This window comes from Aspergillus affinis (genome assembly GCF_023601865.1).
Source record: "Aspergillus affinis strain CMG 70 chromosome Unknown NODE_18_length_386147_cov_86_015627, whole genome shotgun sequence".
Taxonomy (NCBI): Eukaryota; Fungi; Ascomycota; class Eurotiomycetes; order Eurotiales; family Aspergillaceae; genus Aspergillus; species Aspergillus affinis.
The window spans coordinates 141,633-163,085 of NW_026515799.1; the positions used below are offsets into that span (position 1 = coordinate 141,633).

At 52.4% G+C, this 21,453-nt stretch overlaps 9 protein-coding genes across 9 annotated transcripts; 3 read left to right on the top strand and 6 right to left on the bottom strand.

Annotated features, from left to right (window-relative positions):
- Positions 1–1,177: 1,177 nt before the first annotated feature.
- On the bottom strand, positions 1,178–3,474 carry mdv1 (WD repeat-containing protein; the record flags this gene model as incomplete). Its single annotated transcript, XM_053097595.1, has 5 exons — positions 1,178–1,453; positions 1,513–2,297; positions 2,352–2,549; positions 2,624–3,224; positions 3,391–3,474. The coding sequence occupies 5 exons, from the start codon at positions 3,472–3,474 to the stop codon at positions 1,178–1,180; spliced, it is 1,944 nt and encodes a 647-aa protein (XP_052958415.1).
- A 991-nt stretch (positions 3,475–4,465) lies between these two features.
- Positions 4,466–5,532, top strand: KD926_003586 (chorismate mutase ARO7; the record flags this gene model as incomplete). Its single annotated transcript, XM_053097596.1, has 3 exons — positions 4,466–4,536; positions 4,732–5,380; positions 5,455–5,532. The coding sequence occupies 3 exons, from the start codon at positions 4,466–4,468 to the stop codon at positions 5,530–5,532; spliced, it is 798 nt and encodes a 265-aa protein (XP_052958416.1).
- A 257-nt stretch (positions 5,533–5,789) lies between these two features.
- KD926_003587 (protein-transporting protein BCP1) lies at positions 5,790–6,831 on the bottom strand (the record flags this gene model as incomplete). Its single annotated transcript, XM_053097597.1, has 3 exons — positions 5,790–6,341; positions 6,420–6,653; positions 6,748–6,831. 3 exons carry the CDS (start codon positions 6,829–6,831, stop codon positions 5,790–5,792), a joined length of 870 nt encoding a protein of 289 aa, XP_052958417.1.
- A 600-nt stretch (positions 6,832–7,431) lies between these two features.
- On the bottom strand, positions 7,432–7,693 carry KD926_003588 (uncharacterized protein; the record flags this gene model as incomplete). The annotated part of the gene is made up of 2 exons (XM_053097598.1): positions 7,432–7,475; positions 7,537–7,693. 2 exons carry the CDS (start codon positions 7,691–7,693, stop codon positions 7,432–7,434), a joined length of 201 nt encoding a protein of 66 aa, XP_052958418.1.
- A 1,065-nt stretch (positions 7,694–8,758) lies between these two features.
- KD926_003589 (uncharacterized protein) lies at positions 8,759–9,505 on the bottom strand (the record flags this gene model as incomplete). The annotated part of the gene is made up of 1 exon (XM_053097599.1): positions 8,759–9,505. The coding sequence occupies one exon, from the start codon at positions 9,503–9,505 to the stop codon at positions 8,759–8,761; it is 747 nt and encodes a 248-aa protein (XP_052958419.1).
- A 721-nt stretch (positions 9,506–10,226) lies between these two features.
- KD926_003590 (uncharacterized protein) lies at positions 10,227–10,706 on the top strand (the record flags this gene model as incomplete). Its single annotated transcript, XM_053097600.1, has 2 exons — positions 10,227–10,368; positions 10,483–10,706. 2 exons carry the CDS (start codon positions 10,227–10,229, stop codon positions 10,704–10,706), a joined length of 366 nt encoding a protein of 121 aa, XP_052958420.1.
- A 527-nt stretch (positions 10,707–11,233) lies between these two features.
- On the bottom strand, positions 11,234–12,721 carry KD926_003591 (alpha-mannosyltransferase; the record flags this gene model as incomplete). Its single annotated transcript, XM_053097601.1, has 1 exon — positions 11,234–12,721. The coding sequence occupies one exon, from the start codon at positions 12,719–12,721 to the stop codon at positions 11,234–11,236; it is 1,488 nt and encodes a 495-aa protein (XP_052958421.1).
- A 2,043-nt stretch (positions 12,722–14,764) lies between these two features.
- KD926_003592 (uncharacterized protein) lies at positions 14,765–17,176 on the top strand (the record flags this gene model as incomplete). Its single annotated transcript, XM_053097602.1, has 1 exon — positions 14,765–17,176. One exon carries the CDS (start codon positions 14,765–14,767, stop codon positions 17,174–17,176), a length of 2,412 nt encoding a protein of 803 aa, XP_052958422.1.
- A 452-nt stretch (positions 17,177–17,628) lies between these two features.
- On the bottom strand, positions 17,629–19,692 carry KD926_003593 (putative MFS peptide transporter; the record flags this gene model as incomplete). The annotated part of the gene is made up of 5 exons (XM_053097603.1): positions 17,629–18,341; positions 18,413–19,059; positions 19,112–19,247; positions 19,309–19,620; positions 19,689–19,692. 5 exons carry the CDS (start codon positions 19,690–19,692, stop codon positions 17,629–17,631), a joined length of 1,812 nt encoding a protein of 603 aa, XP_052958423.1.
- Positions 19,693–21,453: the final 1,761 nt, after the last annotated feature.

Below are 21,453 nucleotides of genomic sequence, written 5' to 3' on the forward strand. Positions count from 1 at the left end.
AAGTTCTCAGTCCTGTCATGACGGGTTAACCTGGAAACCCTAGCAAAGAATTCACGGATACCTACGTCTTGCAATGATGCAAACAACGAACAAGGGCGGGACTTGAATACAAATAGAACTCCCGTTTCAGCTTCTCTTCAGACGAATATGCGATCCCCAGGGTTGAGCCTCAGGCAGGAAGAATACTAGACGGTCTGGCTTGGCGACACAATCGACATGAATTCACAGTGAAGGGGAAAGTGAAATCCAGGATGGATGGACGGAAGCAAAAGAAAGATTCGACACAAGCAAAGGACCTATTTAGGTTCTTGCAAGTAGGACGTGACAATTGCCCTTTCGTCCTTGGCGAGAATTGCAATGGCCTTTGCTCGACCTCGAATGAAGTAAAGGTGAAAGAAAGCAATGGCAGAACCAAGTCGCGACCGCCACGGATTGGCTCCCTTTGTGTTGGCGATGAAAGAAAGTGCAGTTTGAGAATCGAAGTTTCAGGATCTCCAGTCAAAGAAAGCAAAATGGTCACAATTGAATGTCTTCAGACGGAACAAGATCCGACCAGTACTTCAGGTAGGTCGGTCAATACTACTCAATTCCTCCTGCGCGACAGGGAGCACGTCGCGTATGAGACGCGGATGCAGCGAGGGAGGCGGGACTTGCGCGCAACAATCCCCGATGTCCAGACGCGACGCAAGAGAGTCTTCAGTCGAGTGTGAGGACGAGGCGGGATGCTTTTCCCAACGAGAACCTCAGGCGCGCGGAAGAGTCTCTCAAAGATGGCACAGCTGGCTGGACGAGGTTGACAAGAAGAAGGACATACGGTACGGTACGGTAACTCCAGCCGGGCGGCCAATGGGAGATGTCCCGATTAGGCATGGTCGCGTACCAGCCCGCCATTTACCCCAATCGGGAAGGTGTTTATCTCTTTTGTCTCGTTTGTCTCGTTTGCCTCAACTTCGAGTCTTTGTGTTTATCGTTCCTTGTCTTCTTTTTGATTTCTATTCTTGACTTAAACTCATATTTCATACAGGCTTCATTTACAGCTGCCCCCCCCCCCCCAAAACAGCAATCCCGGCGCTTCTATCGTAACTCCAAGTATGAATGATAAATAATATACAAAAAAAAGAGAGAAATAGACAAATCCATTAGCCCATGACCGCGGCCTCATGCAAATCATCGCTGTCTAACAGGTCCACGCACCGACGATGCCGTCCTTGCGGCCTTCGACGAGGAATCCCTCCTTGAGTCGCACGTGATCGACCGTCGCGTGAGACGGTCCCGTGTCGTCGGCGCCCACGCCGGCACCGCAATCCCAGTGCTGCCCGTCGGCCTTGTCGTACACCTTCACCACGTTCTCTCCGGCGGCGGCAACGATGCGTTTGGCGTCGAACATCATGCTGGTGATGGGGTGGTCGTAGGCGTAGGCGTCGTAGATGGATCCGCTTCGGAGATCCCAGATCTAGATGACGTCAGTATCAGGAAAAAGAATGTAAAGGACAAAAGAAAATGAAAACATACCCTAATGCTTCGGTCCGAGCTTCCCGTCACCAGGTGAACGTCGTCAAACTGCAAGCACGTAACAGGACCGGTGTGGCCCACGAGACTCCGATGCACTTGTCCGCTCCGCAGATCCCACAGGCGGACCATCCCGTCGGCCGTGCCGCACGCCAGCGCCGCATCGAAACATTGAACGGCTCCCACAAAGTCCGCAGACGCATCTGGAACTCGGCCGGTCGGTCGCCACTGAGTATCTCCTCCCAGCGAGTCCGCCTGGGCCGCGGCCCACAGGACGTCAAGTGTTTGAACGCATCGGCCCTTGGTCAAGTCCCATTGCCGCAGCGTCTTATCCGCAGAGCCCGAGATCAGCGTATTCCCACGGAAGTGGAGGGCGGTCACCTCGTCGACGTGTGCATCTAGCGAGAACACATGGCAGTCCTCCAGGGTGGTGGAGTGCGATGCCTGGGAGGCGCCGTCGTCACCCCGGCTCAGACGGTTATTACGAGGCACGGACCGAACGCGACTCAGATCCCACAACTTGACGGAGGCATCCATAGAGCCCGTGGCAACTATGTTATCCTCGATCTGTAGACACCGAACCGAGGCGTTGTGCCCCTCCAAAAACCCGGTGCAGCGGCCCACATTGAGGTCCCAAACCCGTACGGTATCGTCTAAGGCTGCGCTGATCATAGTACCAAACGGATAGTCGAAATCGATGGCGGTGACCATGTCGGAGTGTGCTGGCATTTCTTTGATCAACGAGCCGGGGGCGAAGTGTTCGTGCAGAATTGGCATAGATCGTTTCCCTGGTCCGAACAATCAGTGAATTGCTTGTCATGTAGCCACGCGCAGAAACATACGTATGGATCTCTGTTTTATACTCTTTGGCGAAGGAATCTTCTGATAGATCGATTCCGACATGAACGACGCATCCATCGCCGGATCTTCCGAGGCCACGGAGCCCTCGTTCCCTTCCACAGAAGCCGGGGTGACCGGTTGCGCCGGCGTTTGGGGCGGTTCCTCTTGCGTATCTTCGAGCTTATTCTCGATCTCGGTCACTAAGTCCACGGTCAGAACATTCTTGCGAGCACGGCCACTGCTATGACCAGAGGAGAAAAGCTGTCCAACGCACATTCATGTTCCAGCTCCGCCTCTTCCATCTCCAACCCAGCCAATCTATCCAGAACGATCTTGCGCATATTGTGAAGGTTTGCGATCTTGTTGTCGATCTCGTGGATTTCCGAGCTGCACATGTTCTTGCGCACGCCCATCAGATCCATCCGTCGCGCCAACAGCTCGCGCTCCTTCTTCAGGTCGCCCGGAGCGGAAGGCAAAGCCGCCCGGTCACCGCCATCCTTCAGCAGCTTTTTCCCTTTCGAGGAGCGCCGTCGATGCGATTTGCGGTATTCCTGGTCGTCCTGCGAGGCCTGGAAGCCCTGGAAGAGGGAGTAAGAGCTGGCGTCGTCGGGGATGTTCGCGAGGAGGTCGTCGGGGAGGGAGGAGATGGCACGCGACTGGATTTCGGAGGTTGACAGCTTGGAGCGGACGAGGTCGGTCGGGGTGGTTTGGGTCAGAGAGAAGACTTTGCGCTGGCTGGTCGGTCGTCGGAGCTCGCGCTGGATGTCGGCCATGGCATTGTGGTAGTGACCGCCGCCGGAGGTCTCGCCGTTGGGGCCCATCAAGTGGCCGGCGGTCGTGGTGACTTTCCGACCGAAAGCTTCGATATGTCGGGTCTGTGGGAGGAAGAAGAGGGCATATCAGCGAGAGTCTGGTTTTCTGGGAGATTTATGTTTGAGAGGGCGATAGTAATGTAAAAAATAAGCAGCGTGAAGCTTGAATGGCCAAGCACTAGGGCCAAAAAGCAAAAGAAGAAGAAACAGAAGCTCATGAAGGCCTTACCGTCAGGCCGGTCCCCAGAAGACCGTCTTGTTCGACTATGTCCGACAGACCAGAAGGGGACTCATCGCGGCGGTATCTGTCCATGAGAGCAGAAGAGCGAGATGAGTCTTTAGACGCCCATACGTGGTCTGGGGTTGAGAGGAAGACGAGAGATGGTGGCTTTTCTTCGGGGGAGGGAGAGAATTAATCTTGCGGGTAGTTCGACTTTGGGCTGGAGCAGGGAAGAAGAGAAGATGGCAAGCAGACGTAAGGTTTCGCTGGCATTACCGCCGTCACATTACCGAGGATAAGAGGGAGCCATCAATATATTGAGTATTGAGGATTGAGGATGCAAGGGAAGCTACCTACGCTTGGTGGCCTCCTACCAGAATAAAAGGGAATGTTAAACACTGGCCCTTATATACTTTCTCCATGTGGTCAACTGACTCTTTCATACCTACCTAGTCATGCTCTAACTATACTGTTGGGACTTACATACCTCTCCTCCTAGTCACAATACCGGCATTCACCTGACCTCTGCCGTCGGTAATTTACCAGCGGTATCCAGCTGTATCAACTTACGCTCTGGGAGTACGAGACTGCAACTCTGCAGCAGTTCTGCAGCAACCACCTACTGTACTCCGGAATCCCCCAAGAATGACGCCGTATACAAATCGACCAGTATGACTCAATTCTCCAGATGGAGACCACACGTCCCCTCGTTCAAAAAGGCGGTCTCGATCCGACCCAACATATTCTCCGGATCGAGCACCACGACTCGCATCAACTCAAATCATTCCAGAGATCGGCGGGCTAGCGCTTTTCCCTGACCAGTGGTTCTCTCTTTACATAACGAGCCCACTCCGTCCGGAGAACAGAGCCAGAACCAAAAAGCCAGAGAGAGCCAAACTTTTGAGGCCAAATCTTCTTTTGCAGCTCCGAACTTGTCTCCAAAATCCTATTTAGTTCTACGCTTATCTCTCCCGCCTTTTTTTTCCTCTGCAAGTTCCTCCAGCAGAGAAAGAAAGTGTTACCCCTGCAGTTGTATACAGCATTACAGCCCCAGTCCAATTTCCCACAGGACGTCCGTGCAACCATGGACACCGCCATTGATCTCTCAGACGCCTCCAAGGCCTTGGATCTGGCCAATATTCGCTTCCAATTGATGTATGTTCATCTTCCCTTCGTACTTGAATCCTCCTTTACACCCAAATCTCCCGGTGGCTTGAAACCCGACCACTCAATTTCCGATCTACTCTGATCCCAATGAACTAAAACTAATCAAAATCCCACCCCCCTTCCTTCCGCGGGGTCGCGGGGGGAAAGGAAGCAAAGGGGGTGTGGTACACCCAACCTACACAGTCGCCTCGAAGACACCATCACCTTCCACCTCATCGAGCGTGTCCAATTCCCACTCAACCAGCCGATCTACGTCCCCGACGGGGTCAAGATTCCCAACAGCGACCTAACCCTGCTCGACTACCTTCTCCGCGAACAGGAGCGCATCCAGTCGCGAGTCCGCCGCTACCAGTCCCCCGACGAATACCCCTTCTTCCCGGAAGCACTGGAAACGCCCATCCTCGCACCGCTAGAATACCCGCAGATCCTGCACGCGAACAACGTCAACGTCAACGAGACCATCAAGACGCGATACATCAATGACATCCTCCCCGCTGTGTGTCCGGGGTTCGGACGCGCCGACCGCGGCGAGACGCAGGAGAACTACGGGTCTGCGGCGACGTGCGACGTGAACTGCCTGCAGGCGCTGTCGCGACGCATCCATTTCGGGAAGTTTGTCGCGGAGTCGAAGTTCCAGAAGGAACCGGAGCGGTTCGTCAAGATGATTAAGGAGAATGATCGCAAGGGTATCGACGATGCTATTACGGATGCGAAGGTCGAGCAAAAGGTTCTGGAGCGGTTGGCGCTGAAGGCCAGGACGTATGGTACTGATCCCGCGTTTCAGACGGAGGCGCCCAAGATTCATGTCGATGCTGTTGTGGCTATGTATAAGGTATTCTCTCTCTCTCTCCCCTATCTGTCTCTCCGTGTTCCTTTTTTCTATGAATGGTGTGCTGATCTGTCTAGGAATATGTCATCCCCTTGACCAAGGTCGTCGAAGTTGACTACCTCATGCAGCGCTTGAAGGGCACCCAATGGGAGTGAACACGGGAGAGCTTTTATGACGGTAATGCACGATTATTCTAGATGTCACGATTGTAAACACCAAGAAGCACAAAGGACCAAATAGAAGACACAGGACAACCGGGAATAGAATCATAAATAAATGGGAATCCAACCTTCCCGCATACACCTGACGCTAGAAATTAATTTGAAGTCAAATGATAACCATCCCGTGTTTCCGAACATGTCATAATATTGTTTTTAAGGAAGATTCCTGATAGATCTATTCTTCCCCAAATCTATACCGGAGGCTTCAAATAATCAACCATATCCTTAACCGCGCCCCCCAACTTCCCCCCCTCAATCAACATCAAGCTCCCCTTCGTGCGAATGCCCAGCTCCTGGAATGCGCGCTTCGAATCCGAATGTCCATCATCATGCTTATGTGTATAATCAATAGACCCGGCACAAAGAGCATGACGCTCCAGGACCTCATCCTCAGGATGGAAGAAGAATCGCTCAGTCTCGCCAGCCTTCTTCTTTTTCTTCTGCGGTCGCGAATCCTCCATGTCCAGCTTCGACTCGACCTCCTCGTACGTCTTCGAGACGATCAGATAGTGCGAGAAGTTGTACGGCTCGTTCTCCTCCAACGCCCAGGCGATTTCCTCCTGCAGCATCGTGTACATGGGCGGCACGACCTCCGAGGGCATGTTGATGAGACGTTCCGTCAGGATCAGGCCGATGGCCGGGGGCGGGGTCTGTGAGAGGAGGGTGGCGAGGGGCGCGAGGGAGGGGTTTGTCGAGGCTTTGCGGTGGAGATAGGTTGTGAGGTCTTTGATGACGGGTTTGTCCTGGATTTGCGGGGCGGATTGTTAGTCACTAACCCAGCAAGCAAGCAAGCAAGAACGGTACGAAGGAGGCGAGGGTACCTTATGCTCCTGAAGATTCAGCACACTCAAGAAAGCATACGGATCGGACTCCTTGCCATCGACCTTGATGGTCGAACCCAGTAGCGGCTGCGACAGAATCAAGTCCGATAGCGCGGACATGTCGAAGATCTGAGCGTCGTTGTCGAAGAGCTGGCGCAGGAGGTGCTTGATGCCGTGAAAATCCACCGCTTGGGGATCGAACCATTCGAATTCCACATTGACCATGTCAATGTCCTGGTATTGCGCCGGTCAGTCACTCACTCACTCGCCTATCTCGATGCCGGTACCCAATGCGGCGGGGAAAAGAAAAAGTTCGAAGAACACACACCTCGTCGGACTCGTCGCCGCCCACGGCCGGGTCGGTGCCGGCCATATCGACGTCGCCGTCTTTGAGTTGCTTGCGTTTAACCATTGTGTGAGAGATTAGGATATTTGTTGGGGATTGATTTGAAGTGAGTTGTTGGAGTGGTTGCAGTTGGATTTGTTCGTCGGCGGGCAGGAAAAGTTGCTCGGCGGACTAACCGTTTTTGAACGTCCCCGCGGAGTTTATTTGAAGTATGGTTTGGAGGGAAGGATTGGGAATATACGCATCATAACTATAAACTCATTCATTTACTACATGGGAGTAAAATAAGTGTCTTACTCTTATCTTATAATGGTAATCAGTCCTGATACTACACCACGATTGCCTCTTTCCACGTCAACTTGCGCTGTTATTCCTGATATATATTGATCGGAGTCTGTATACACACTGTTTGCATACGAAGCCCTTGACGACTCCAACCAAGAACAGACATGGATCGAGACAAGTTCATCCCCAGCATGACATCTTCGAACAACTCAAACAGACACCATGCCTTTCATAACAGCCTGAAAACCTGCCACCCCCCCAAATCGCTCCCAAAAAGCCCTTCAAAGATCCTGTCTATCATAAAAACAGACACCTTCATGATGATGATCATGGGTAGCACAGTACAATCCCCTACAGCAATGCGGATGTCCATCTCTCTTGTCACAGCGCTGGCGGTATTTGCGGCAATGTCCTGAATTCACCGTCTCGGTTAGAATAACGCAACTAGCTACCTGGCTGGTGGATTCCAGTAGGGGAATCACATACTTGGTTGCTCGAAGACCTCGGTGATGCGGAGAACATAGTCCTGCTGCTCGAAATCGGTTTCGAAATCGGTTTCGAGATCAGTTAGGGCTGGGACTGCTGGTGCCGCCAGAAGTTGGGCGGGGAGTTGGAGGAGAGCCGCGAGGTAGATGAGCTTCATGTTGATTTTGATTGAGGTTTAGAAGAGATAAATGATATATCTTGTGGTGAAGTATTGATTGGTGTTTGTGTGGCTGATTTGCTTTCGAGTATGGGATTGGGAAGTTAGATAGGAGGAGGAGAGGGTTACTTATACCCTTTATCGGGATATCGAGATCATAGGAGAGATGGAGAGATGCAGATGTAGTCAGATGCAGCAGCGATGAATGCTCATGGTTAGACATCGGGTGCAATGCAATAGGAGTCAATCTAATTTTGAACCCGCTTGCGATTACTCAAATTTGATTAGAATGCTTATACAGTATTTGACGAATGCAAGAAAGCGCTAAGGTTAAAAAGCCACCTATGTTGGAGAACTTCAGAAAGAGACCAGGAAGTGTAACAGACTGCTTCATGAATGACATATCGATGATGCCAGCATTACAATCGACTAAATGAAAGGCCATGAAAAGCATATACAAATTACCTGTAGTGCGTTGTTGTATCGGTCATCCCAACGACTCATAGATGCGAGTATTGTCAGTGAGTGAAGCTTGTTTGGTCGACGGTTCGTATAGTATAGTCATCAAGATTTCTTCCACCAACTCCATTCTTGTTGCAAATTCTATTACGCGATAGAATAGCCAATAAGCAACTAAAAAAAGAATTAGGATGCACGGAGCTTGCAAATTTATCTGACATACCGTTTGTTTGCGAGGCTGTTTCTAGTCTAACGCTTGCCCGCGCATATCATTAGCTCCATGCGACTTGACCACCTGCTCCGACTCCTTGCCATCGACCTTGATGGTCGAGCCCAGTAGCGGCTGCGGCACGTTGGATTAGTTTGCGGCGCATAAAGATTCATCTACATCGTTTGTATGCCTGACTGTGAATGTTAACCTCGGGAGACAGTTTATGTTTATCATGGAATATGCTTCATCTCATCAAACAATGCCAATAATGTCCAGAGAATGTAATAGACCAGCTAATCCACTCTTTTATCTATATACCACTTGCCAGGAAATCCAGTATATATATCCACCTCACACATGTAGAGAGAGGGAGAGAGAGGGAGAGAGATCGCAAATTAAACATCGTCCTCGACCTGCTCAACAGTCGGCACCTTATCCAGCCTCCCCCCAAAGAACTCCGCCACCAACTGTACGGCATCCCACACAATCTTCACATCCTCCTTACTCACCCCCAAGCGCCTCGTCCCCCGAATATGCCAATGAGTCTCGAGCCTCAAATTCTGACTCATAATCGCGGGGAGCACCACCATCTGGGTATCTAAATCATCCAGGGCCTGCCGATCCGACAAAAACAACCCATAGGTAATCTCCTTCGACAACCACGCGAAGTCTTTATGCGCCGCAAACAAATCCAACGTGCCGGACGTGTTTCTCGCATACAGACGCTCCAGCCAGGCCGTGCCGCGCTCATGGTTCGCCTGATCGCATTGCCAGTCCTCGCGCGAGAAACTGTAATCTTTATCCTCGGGACGCTCGAGCTTGCCGATGGCCAGTATGGCCTCGATGGGCTTGCAGACCCCGACGATGATGACGGATTTGAAGAGCGCTTCGCGCAGGCGGCGGACGAGGGCCTGTCGGGCCAGCGCGGTGCGGTAGGGTTCCTGGTTGATGAGGTAGAGGTAGAGTTGGTCTGCTCGTTCGGGGTCCGGCCCCGCGACGATGGTGGAGATGGCTAGGATGTACCATTTCTCGGAGGGGAGGGACGAGGTGGTGCTTTGGAAGCGGGATTCGAGGGATTCGAAGAGCTGCTGGAAGCGTGGTTCGACGACGGGGTCGGTGGCGGGGAAGGCGGCGGTGGACATACTGTGGGTGTATTGGGTGTGAGGTTTTGAGGCGTGGTGAAGAATCGAGGGTTGACGTAAAGGTTCAGGATGAGAGGTGAGGATTGGACGTGGAAATGCAGTTGAATTTAGCCTCCGATTACGGACATCGTGAGAACGGCAGGGCGCCCTGAATTGTGGTCGGAGAGCGGAAAGGAGATGGCGCATTTGTAGAGGGGGTTTAGCCATTGGTAATAGAATTAATTCATGAGAACATCAAATTGATTTGGCCAACAAGTCTGTTTCCCAATGCGCCTGGACAAGCACAGATCACACTTTGCGGCGGCTTCCACGACACTAAACACTAAACTTAGCCTAACCTCCTCTGTACAGTTACCATCACCACTCAGTACTGCAACAACAACCTCCAACCTCACCGAAACCAAATCGATCGATCGAGACACACCTCCACTCCGATGATCTTTTAGAAACAAATCCCTAGCATTCCATAATCCTCCACCCCACCATAACCTCATTCTTTTCATCATACCCAGACCTTGTTCGCTGCGACCCACTATGATCTCAGCGACTCGGCCATGACATCACATCCGCCTCTGGATGGTAGTATAAGAATGGTTCTCCTGGTCAACCATGAACAGTTTTTCATCATATTCTTTTCATTCCTAATCATCCTAATCTCTTCCAATACCCGTCTTCTTCCTTTCTTCCAACTCAAAACAACAAACCAACTCCATCTGCCATCATGACTGGAACTCAGGGCCAATCTTCCGTCGGAAGCAGCAACCTCTACGTGGACGGTGACCAGCGCACTGCTCCCCAGTCCGAGCAGGGCCGCCCTGACTACAAGCAGGGTCAACCTGGTAGCCACCAGAACCTTGACTCTAGTATGTTCTTCCCAACCTTAGGACCCCCCTTCATACCTGCGCCCTCTCCTTCCTCTCGTTACATACCTCTCTTCATATAATCCACAACGAGCGATGCTAACAAATATCCAACAGAGGACCAACGCTCCATCGCCAACAAGCTCGCCTCGCAAGGCAGCAAGCCCGACCCGAGCAACTACAAGAACGGCGTCTACGACCCCGAGGCCGAGCTCAGCAAGAAGAACCCCACGCAGCCTGCCGTGAACCACGGCAACGAGCCCTCCAAGGGAGCCAAGATCGACCGTGAGCTCCAGCTCGAGGATGAGCAGCGCCTGCGCGAGAAGGGTCTCAAGAAATAAATTAAATCATGACATCCGGGTGATGAGATATGATATGATTTCTGATTTCTGATTCATTGATTGCTTGATTGATGAGTTTGGGTTTTTTCGGTTTCGGTTTCGGGGCATTGTTTTAGCATTTATGTATTATTAGCTTGCTAACTATTAGGAATGAAACCTATGAGTCCATGGACTATTTGATGTGATCTTTCTTTTTGGATTGAAATATGTCTTAAGTTGATTAGATGGTAGAGAAAAAAATATAGTCCGTAGAATGGTTGGCTTGATCGGTCTATGTCCGGATTATAAGTATTATATATTGAATGCAAAACCAGAAAAAGAATATATGTTCGGGTAACCTTAAGTTCCAGGTCGTTGTCTCGTAATCGGCATGCAGATCATGCACTGGAGGCAGCAGGGCCCAGTGTTGGTAGCATCCACTATACAGCTGTTCAAGTTCAGGATGTGTGTATGTGGGGGGTCTCGGGTGGTAGGGTTAGTTGATGCTGGTTCAGTCTTCTGTTCATGACGTCAAAGAGTCAAATTGATCAACCCTCTTCGAAGAACTTAGGATCATTGTCATGCGGCTCCGCAAACACATTATGCCAGTAGCCGACGACATTCTCGCAGGTCTCTGGCTTGTTGGCCCACGTCTTGAACTCGATCTCGGGGTTGCAGCTGACCCATTTGATCTCCTCCCAGTAGGCGCGCTCCGCGTCGGATCCAAACCGCTTCAGCGCCTCTTCCGGCACGATCCAGGCACGGCCGTCTGTGCCGTCGGGGCGCAGGGTAGGAGCCGTCTCCCACTTGTTGCCGAAGACGTCCTCCGCGGGGTTGAATTTGGGGTAGTTGGCATGGATGAAGAACACGCGCGGCGGACGGTCCACCTCGGGATCCTTCACTCGCCATTTGCCCTGGTTGGTCATCGCGAAGTCGGCGATCGGGTCCGACTGCGCCATGGCCGAGCCGGCAATGCCGCCCTCCTCCTTCGGGTGGCCGATGGCCTGGACGCGCTCGCTGACGGCGTAGAACGGCTCGCCGACCGCGGACGCGGCTTGCAGGAAGGTTTCCTTGTCGCCCTCGCCTGGGGCGCCCTGGGACAGAAGGCGGAAGTAGTGCGACGGCCCGTAGTAGTTGTAATAGGCGGCTAGGAGCAGCGTGCGGTAATGTGTTTTTTTCGAAATGAGGATCTCGCCGGTTTCCGAGGACTGTCGCTCCGACAGGGGCGGCATGGGCTGCCGGGAGATGTTATAGTAGAGTGGCGAGACCGTGGACGTCCAGAAGTCGGGCCAGACGACCATTCCGGTGGATTGGAACGGCTCGTGATTGAGCAAGATCTCGGGCTTGTCTAGCGGGAAGCAATCGGCATCCATCCAAACGACCTCCTCGAAGGACGAGAATAGAATCGCAAAGACCTTGAGCTGGTAGTGTTCGATAGCGTCTGTGCCGACGACATCCGAGAGAACCAAACACCGCGCGTTCATCTCGGGAAGCAGGTCCTCGCAGATCTTCTTCTCATATTCAGTCTTATCCTTCAGGTAAACCTCCACGGGCAAAGTGGACCCCGTGCGGCGCAGCATGCGTAGCGACGACAGAAAGACCGGGAGATAAGAGCCCCCGGCCGTGGAGACGATACCACGGGTCCCCGGAGAATGGACCGGGCGCAATTTCTTCGACTCGGTAATATTCTGGACGTAGCTTGCATGTGCCTCTTCCAAAATAGTCAGGTCATTATCGCCGACGAGCTCGACGAGGTCCGGTCGGGGGTCGGTCGTGGTGGCATTGTAACCGATGGCGCCGACGGGGTGCAGCTGATTGGGAGAAGGACATTTCGGTTCGTGCGTCTCGAGGATCGGTCTGAGGACTTTCCAAAAAACGTGCTGGCGTTCGGTGAGGGGGACTTCGAAGGCCGTGCTGGGGACGACGGAGGCTGGACTTGGAGTGGGGGTCCAGTTGAAATAGACGGTGCAAATGAGGATCAATGCGCCGGCAATGGAGAGGATGGTCCTCAACTTGCCCGGTCGTAGAACCGGCATGGCAGGATTATTCGCGAAATGTTTTTCGGGGGCCCGAATTCAGGGTCTGGGGAAAATTTTTTACAGAGCTAAGGCAATGCGGACGTTAAGCTGCCGGCAGAGGAAGAGCTGTGTGTTTGTTATTGGCTCGGCTGCGCCGGACAAAACGCATGAAGCTTCGATATCAGGTTGGACGACAGTGACCACGCGAGTATCCAGTCCGATCGAAAAGTCAGAATAGTATCAGAGACTCCTCAGCAGCATGACAGGCCGGGCCTGGGGGTGATGCGCAGGAAATGAGAAGCGAGACTCAGGAGACGCTTTCCGCGCGAGGCCCAGAGCGACGATCCGAGAAGCTAAGAGACCAATGACCGGGGGAGTGATAAGCGGCGGTCACTGTGGTCTCTGTGGTTGAGTAGAACAAGAAATACTCCGTATAGAGATTAAAGCTGATCGTAGGAATGTAGAACACGGAGTGAGAAGCTCGACAGGAATGTTCTGGACTGCGTAAGGTCATCATCTCGTCATCTCGTCTTTTCGCTGAATTGGTACTCGGCAGAATCTGACCGCTTCTAAATTTAGTCATCTCTGCAAGGACCTTCACCGGAGTACAAAGTACCATCCAGCGAGAGATTTGGCTCCTTGGTTCGCACTTCTCTTCCCTTCCGGAAGGGAGATGAAAGGGGAGCACCACTGACGAGGGCGATCTCTTCTGTGATCGACTGTTCCATAGAAATGCATGCCACCAGGTCTCTAGCATCAACCAGAACAGGATATACTCGGACATAATCGGCAGGCGAGGAAGGTTTCAAAGGTATCGAGACTACACCGAGAGAGTTAGAGACACATGGTGGACCGTGGAGCAGGAGGAAACTTTCGCTAGCTCGCCCATCATCCCCAGCAATTCTCCAATCCCCGTGGCGGAATGAGGACGTTGATCCAGGCCGACCATCCCTGGATGAACAAGTTACCGGGGCAGGTACCTGAATGTGGCTGCACCCGCCGCAGCCTCCGAAGTACCGATGGGGCAGCGGCGTTAGTTCCCGCCATTTGGCCCAATGACCGGCGTCAGGTTTCGGAGGCAATTTGCTTCCCACAATTAACCTCGACTACCAACTAGTAAGTTTGAGAACGACCCATCGCGGTGGTCATTATGAGTTTGCCTGGCACGGAGATAGGAAATTATGGGACGAAAGGACTGGAAGTGCTACGGTGGACCGAAGAAAATGAGGCCGAGCGGAAGTAATCATGGGACTTCGTGACGAGGACGAAGGACAAAGTAAACAGGCGGGGTACTTGTCGGTCTAACACTGCGCCGTCTGCGCAAAAGTATCGGCCTGCTGGAAAGCAGAACGGCCTCAACGGCGAGTCAACAGTCAACTACGCCGTACGGAGCTAACTGTTGAGACAAGAGGTTAAAAGTCGTGGCTGAAGCGGGCGACACGTGCTCAACCGGGGGATTTCCCGTGATCCTCCCGGTCTCTCGCTCTTTTCTCTTTCTCGGTGTTGCCCTTCTCGCTCTCTCCGTCTCTCTCCTCGGAAACCATCCACTATCCACAATTCGCTATCCACCCGGACCATGATCTTTCTTTCTCCACCGGCCAGACTTCAAGCCAAGTCTGGTTCATGCTCGGGTGGATTCCTCTTCCACCGCACCCGTTGGCTGCCAATTCCCTCCGGTTCTGCTGAATAAAATCAATTCATATTAAACGGGCGGGACATGCCGCAAGGATCGTCGCTTATCGTGCTCTCTCCAACTCGCGTGTTATGTGAGCAGTTAGCACCAAACGGACTTGGATCGATCACCTGTGATTCGACCATTCCTTAACTACTGTACTTCATCGTCACATCCTCCCTTCCCTCCTCTTTTCTCTTTCTCTTCTTCTTTCTCTGCCCCCTCACCGCCGCTTCCGTCGTTCTTTGTCTCCTCTATCCATTCTTAATTTCAACCCCCTGCAGCTGACGAGTCCATCGTTCTACTATCAATGCGACCCCGCAGCGCCGGTCAGCTCTCCGCATTTCTGGCTTACGACCATTTGTACGCCTTCGGATAACATTCCGACCATGCCTGACACGGACCGGAACATGGCACCCACCACCAAAGCACAAACCCGCAAAGCACCATCGGGGTCGGAAAATGCTCCCCGGAAAAGAAGAAAGAGAACGGTGGTCAGCGGCGCCGCCGATGATTGTTTCACTTGTGCCCGGGAAGGCACAAAATGCGACCGTCGGCGGCCGTACTGCTCCCAGTGCCTTACTCTTGGTCGAGAGTGTTCAGGCTACAAAACCACGCTGACCTGGGGTGTCGGCGTCGCAAGCCGCGGGAAGCTCCGAGGCCTATCGCTACCTGTCACGGGGTCCCAGCCAGCCTCAAAGTCGCCAAATTCTCGTCGCTCGACTGGCTCCCCAAAGCAATCTGACAACTCGGAATTCCCGACTGCGACAACGAGAGCCCCCTCTTCCGAAAGATTCTCCTCCGTCGCCACACCGACAGTGCCCTGGTCTCAGCAAGAACAGCAATCATCCCCACGATCCGATGCCGTCAGCGATACGTCGGGGTCTACGGGGTTGCCTGAAAGTCACCCATGGCCTGGTTCACCGGCTCCATATGTTCCGGGTCACCAATTGTGGAACCAACCGTACTATCAGCAAATGGGAGCCGCACAGGATGTGATAAACCCACAAATTCCGCCCCCTATGATTGGCATGCTGCCAGCACAGATACACACAACATCAGAGATATCGCAGTGGCCCACAGCATCACAGGCTTTAGAAACCCAGGAAACGAAAGCGGGCCGTGAAGAGTTGGAAAGACAAACGAGCCGGAAAAGTCCTTCGTGGATTAGCACCTCCCATTCGCCGTCATTTTCACAACTGCTTCTAGCACGCTCTGTTGGACGTACGCCGCGGTTGCAATACCTGATCAGTTACTACGCCGAGGTCATTGCGCCCATGATCGTTGCCTTCGATAGCCCTACAAATCCCTTTCGCACCCATGTCCTGCGGCTAGCGCAGGAGAGCACATCTCTACAAGAAGCGATTGCCACTCTGTCGACAAGCAACATACGACAGCGACGCGAGCGAAGAATGATGTCCACCGAACGAACCCTGCCTGCCCGGATGTCATCACTGGCCCTTCGGGCATTGACCGACGAAGCTCTAGGGGATCAATATGGCACTTCCGCATCGGTAGGATCCGCGCAAGAGGAACAATATCATCGGTGTATGGCGGTCAAAGCACTGAATATGGAGCTGGCCGATCCGCATCAGAGACTCTCTGATTCGGTCCTCGCCACCCTTCTGATTCTTTGCTTGTTCCATGTCTGCGACACGGGAGTTGCTCAGTTCAAAACCCAGTTCGCCGGGGTGACAAAGCTGTTGGCCATCAGGCTGCGTGCCTCTCCTAGAGTGTCGGAGGAATTAAAATGGTTCATTCGGATGTTCACGTGGTACGATACCATGACAGCCACGACGAACGATCGTGAGGTGCAGCTCCGTGGCACCTGCTTGGACATCGCCACGGCCTCTGACGGAGAATGGGGTCTCGAGAATCTCGCAGGCTGTGACTCCGGACTTTTCAAGCTGATTGCGCAGCTAGGTCGCTTGAACATGCTGAGTCAGAACCAGGAATCTCATGCCCCTGCGCTGCCTGAGGTGTATGTCCCATCGACCACGCTTCCGCCATCGATGGTCTATCAGCCCTCAGACCCTTCGATGCTCAATGCATCTGGCGCAAACCAACCGTATCTATTTCCATTACCGGTACCACCACGATCGAGTGACAACGAGCGACGAGCCTTGAGCCCGGCCTTCTGGGCCGAATGGTTCTCCTACCGGCAAAAACTGGAATCATGGAGCCTTCCCTCTCACCGGGCTGGATCCCAAGGGCCTTTCGAACCTGCGGCTGTGCCTGCTCCTCTTATAACCCAGGCCTACATCTCGCCGCCTTCATCGCCATCTTCCAACTCCACCGTGGCACCCGAGAATCTGGACGACGTGTATCACACCTCGGAGGCATTCCGCCACGCCGCGATTCTCTACACCGAGCGTCTCGCCTACCCAGATATCCCATCCCACAACCCGCGCATCCAACACATTGTCCACCGTACGATGCGGCACATCCTCGCCGTCAAATCCGACGTCTACCTTCTCTGGCCCCTCTTCATCGTCGGATCCGAAAGTGTGCTCGAAAGCCACCGCACCGTCATCCAGCGGCGCTGTAAAGACATATCCAAAGACTCGGGATTCCTCAACAATCTATCATGTCTGGAACTCCTAGAGAAGATCTGGGCCGAGAGTCCCGCCTTCTCTAAGCTTGAAGATGATCCCTCAGCCGCATACCCTGTCGCTTATACCGGTCCCCTAGGTGCCGTGTATTCAACCTACCCGCAGACCGGCGTTCCGAGGGAACAAGGATTCCGATGGCACAAGGTGATGCAGGCCAAGCGCGCCGAGGGAGAGTATGCGGTCGTATGACCCCTCTCCTTCCCTTCCCTTTCCCAGTGGAAAGAGGTGTAATGTATATGATACCTAGAAAAGAGATACGCCAAGATACCCACACCACAAGACCCCATAACTATACTTATCTATATCAGACTCCCTGATATTCTTTCTTCAAGAGAATCCCGAGATCTGAACTTGCATGTAAATATTTATGTATGATGATAACAGGCTATCGAATTTATACGATATACTATTCCATTCACGTTTACACTTGCAATTTGAATCAACCAATCAAGCAATCAGCGTAACAAATCTCATTTCCATTAAATAAACTGAGTCCTATCCGACCTTTAGGCCCAGAAATCAATCCAGCCATAATTATCGAGCTAATAGGTTACTCTGCAAGGCATCCATCCATCCCACTTAACCTTCCCAACAAACAACACCTAGGGTATCAAATAAAATCAAACCCGAATCGGAAGCAATCACGATCTCTTCTCATCGCGCGTCTCATTTACAATCGCAGCCGTATCATCCTGCTCATAATTCTTCTCGTCAATCATGTACTCGTCATCGTTCAGATGCTTGAACCGGAACCAGAAGACGATAGTCTGCAGGGCCAGGGCGACGGCAGGCGCACCCCAGATCCAGATGAGATAGGGGTCCTGGGTGACAGGGATGAGGATCTCGCCGAAAGCGCTAGAGAGGGCGTTCATGAACAGGAAGATGGCCATGACGAGACCACGCATGCTAGGTGGGGAGCGGGCGTAGGCGAGCTCGTAGGCGGTCACGTTGCAGAGACATTCAGAGAAGGCGCCCAGGATGGTATTGGGGATTTGCCACCAGATGCTGAGCGGGGAGACGTCGTCGCAGGTGGAGGCTTGGTAGCCGCAGGGGGAGGTTTTGTAGACGCGCCACTGGACTATGGCGCCGATGAGGCCGGAGATGGCGGCGATGATGAACCCGCAGGTGATGCGGCTGATGCGGCCGAATTTGATGTTGTGGCGCGTGAGGAAGGGGTAGAAGACGTAGGAGAGGAAGGGGACTGAGACGATGATGGTGAGGGCGTTGAAGTTGCTCAGGAGGTCGTTGGGCGCGCCGTTGGTCACCATCGAGGCGCCTTGGTTGGAGGACACGGAGCCGATACCGCCGTCATTCATGACCCAGATGGGGAAGTAGAAGAAGATTTCGGTGGCCACTGTTGGTGATTGGTTAGGTCTGTACATACAGCGGAGGGAGCGTTGCAATAGGGGTCTGGAAGGTACTCACCGACAGTTCTGCGCACGTCGTCGACCAATTTATCGGACCATTTGACGTGAATGCCTTCAGCCGCGAGAACGCTGGGCTTGGCCGCATCGAACAAATCCTTCTTCCATACTTTGAAATTGTTGCGTCGAAGAGCTGTGACGATAATCTTGAATGCGTTGCCAAGATCGGAGTGTCCACTGGGCGGCGTTCGGTATGTCTTCCGGTAGACCCCAAAAAGAAGGATGGGGAGAAGGAAGTAGATGATACCGGCAAGCAAGAAAGCAAGCCAGAAGCCGATATATTTCTCCGAGTATGTGGTGGCAAGCATGAAGAAGGCACCGATGTTGACAAACCCGTAGAAGATCAGCATCGTACGCTGGCTGGTCAGTTCGGGATCCACGATGACCTTTTCGCCTGACTTGAGGGCCTTGGTATAGGGTTTCTGGTGACGGTTTTGGTCGAGAACAACGGGTGCAATGTTAGGCTTAAAGATACCCGCACCAACTGCCAGCAACAGCAGACCGATAATAAATGGCGGAGCAGAGTTTCCAGTCCCTCTTGCTAGCACGGAAGGTAGGGCGCCGAAGATCTGAATCAAATGAGCCACACCACAAATTCCCACGCCGACGCAGATGGCGTAGTATCGACCGACGTATACATCGGCCCACCTATCATGTATTAGTGATCTACTGTCGGTTGATAAGTACTGGGGTTTCCTACCATCCACCAATGATAGGGAGGACATAAGCCAAAAAGGAGAAGAGCAAGGTAAGTCCAGAACTAGCTTGGAGGCCCATTCCCAAAGCGCCGGCTGTTTTCTGGGTGCCTCGAGGAGGAGCACCAGCTCCATTGCCACCTGCAATGCAATTGATTAGCGCTACTGTCAATGTTGCGAAACGCCAGGAAGAATAGCATACCCTCAGGCAGGGGGAATTGGATGAAGTTGGAGAAGACGGTCTTTGCTCCATAGTACGATGCACGTTCCGCGAACTCGACCAGACACAGCGAAAAGGATACAAGAGGCAGGTTGCCTGCGACCTTGCGAAGAACCTTTGCTTCATCCTCGGTGGGAGCGGGATATTCATCACTGTCAGCCGAACTCAAAGCCGTGATTTCGTAGGCATTCTTCTCCGGATCAGCAGTCACAGAAGTTCTGGTAGCCGGTTCGACTGCCTCTGTCGAGGTGATTGTCGAGTCGACAGGTGCTTTATCCCCGGTAGCAAGCGCTGCTAATATCCATAATCCTCCAAGTCAGTCATTGTCATTGGGGAACGCTCAGTGCAAGATGAAGACATACACATTTTTGACGGAAGAATCACCCGCAGGGGATGTTTATTTTGGGAAAGAGGTCTGTCGATCTGGGAGCAAAACAGCGAGAAGTGAGAAATGAGACGAGCGTCTTTTATAATAAATTCACTTTCACTGAGCTATGGCCAGAACGACTCGGACTTCCCGCGCCGGCAAAAGTGGACACCGAGTGCACTGGAAGGGATAGAGCAGCGCAGCGACAGAACGGAGTGACCACTAGACTATAGGACAAGGTCCAGGGTAAATGGCGACATCATTGGCCATGTCATGCAATGCAACGCTAGTAGTGCAGCCTGGGGCTCCTTGCAATTGGTGTGCTCAGGAGACTAAGATATCTGCTGCATGCTTATCAGCATCCTGAGCACTCAGGCAGACTGGCCTGAATACTTGGCCTCATTATAGTCGGTTATCACGCGATCCGGCCTATTCCCAACCTTCCCCTCTCCAATTTAATTTACCTAACAGCATTTCGAAATCGGCGCCTAGGATGATTCCGTCTTCACGGCGCTCGATCCCTTTGTAAATCCTGGTTTTCGCAATTAATTTATTTGAGATTTATTCGAAAGTCAACGAACGACTCGGCGTGGCAATATTAAAAGACTGGACAGGCGACTGGCTCAAAGCGAACGTCGGAGTATGAAAATTCAAGCCACAGAAGGCTCCACTTATCGATCGGCCCAGAGATATGACATTCCATCGTAACTTCTTGATGGGAAATTGATGGGGGGAGGAAAGAAAAGCAGAAAGATGAAGAGCAAAAGAGAACGACGTTACTGCCAAATGACTAATCCCGCGCAAGCCCTAAAGACTTCCAGATGCGTCTTCAACGCCTGAGGGAATTGATTTATGCCTTGGAAAAACCTTGATATAACAAGGAAACAGGATATGAGTATGGAATTGTTTGGGTCTGGCCATGCATCTGTCAACGGGGGGAAGTGAGGCGTCATAACGAACCTAAATCGCATATGCGCTTACGATCTCCGGTCGAACTACAGGGCAAGATAAACAATCCCCAACTACACATTGGCTGGATTCTGTCTACTCTCTCCCAACAAACTCCGTATACAACAGTTGGTTAATTTTGAGCCGAGAAGCCAATCCTCTTAGCTGAAAGCAAGCATCCCAAGTCGTCTTGGTATCCTCCCCACGTCGCCACAATAACCCATTGGTTCCTTTAACCATTTTTCAGGCCGAATCCTTTCAACCAAAGAAGTATGGTTACATGAACCGCGAACCAGTGACACCTGGGGGAATTTCTTCCCAATATTTACCCGAAGGATGGCAGACTATCAGAATCGCCGCAGCGCTATGGTCGCTGATATTAACCGGAAAGTTGCGCTCCCCTTGGAACTCAAACCACAACGCCTACAACTTTACAACCAGAAAGTCTCGCTCGATGATACCATGCAAAGACATTAATGTTACACCCAACAGGAACAACCCAGATCCAAAAGAAACGAAGACTATCTTGCCACCAGAATGGTTGAAATTGAGGCAAGCCACGCTAAAAGCCTTGATTATGAATGTGGCCGCGATGGGGCAATTTTAGTTCCAGAAGGCGAAAATAAGGTTTACCCTTTCTTTTTCTTATGCAAAGCCAGTTCATTGAAGCCGGGTTGCATCGCGCTTGGTTCCTCGGAGAATATTGACGACCCTGATCCTGGCGATGGCATCATCCGTGTCCTATCAAGGTAAGCTTCCGGGGGGGGGGGGGGGGGGGCACGTTGGTTTACCCCTTTCCTGTGCAGTCACTG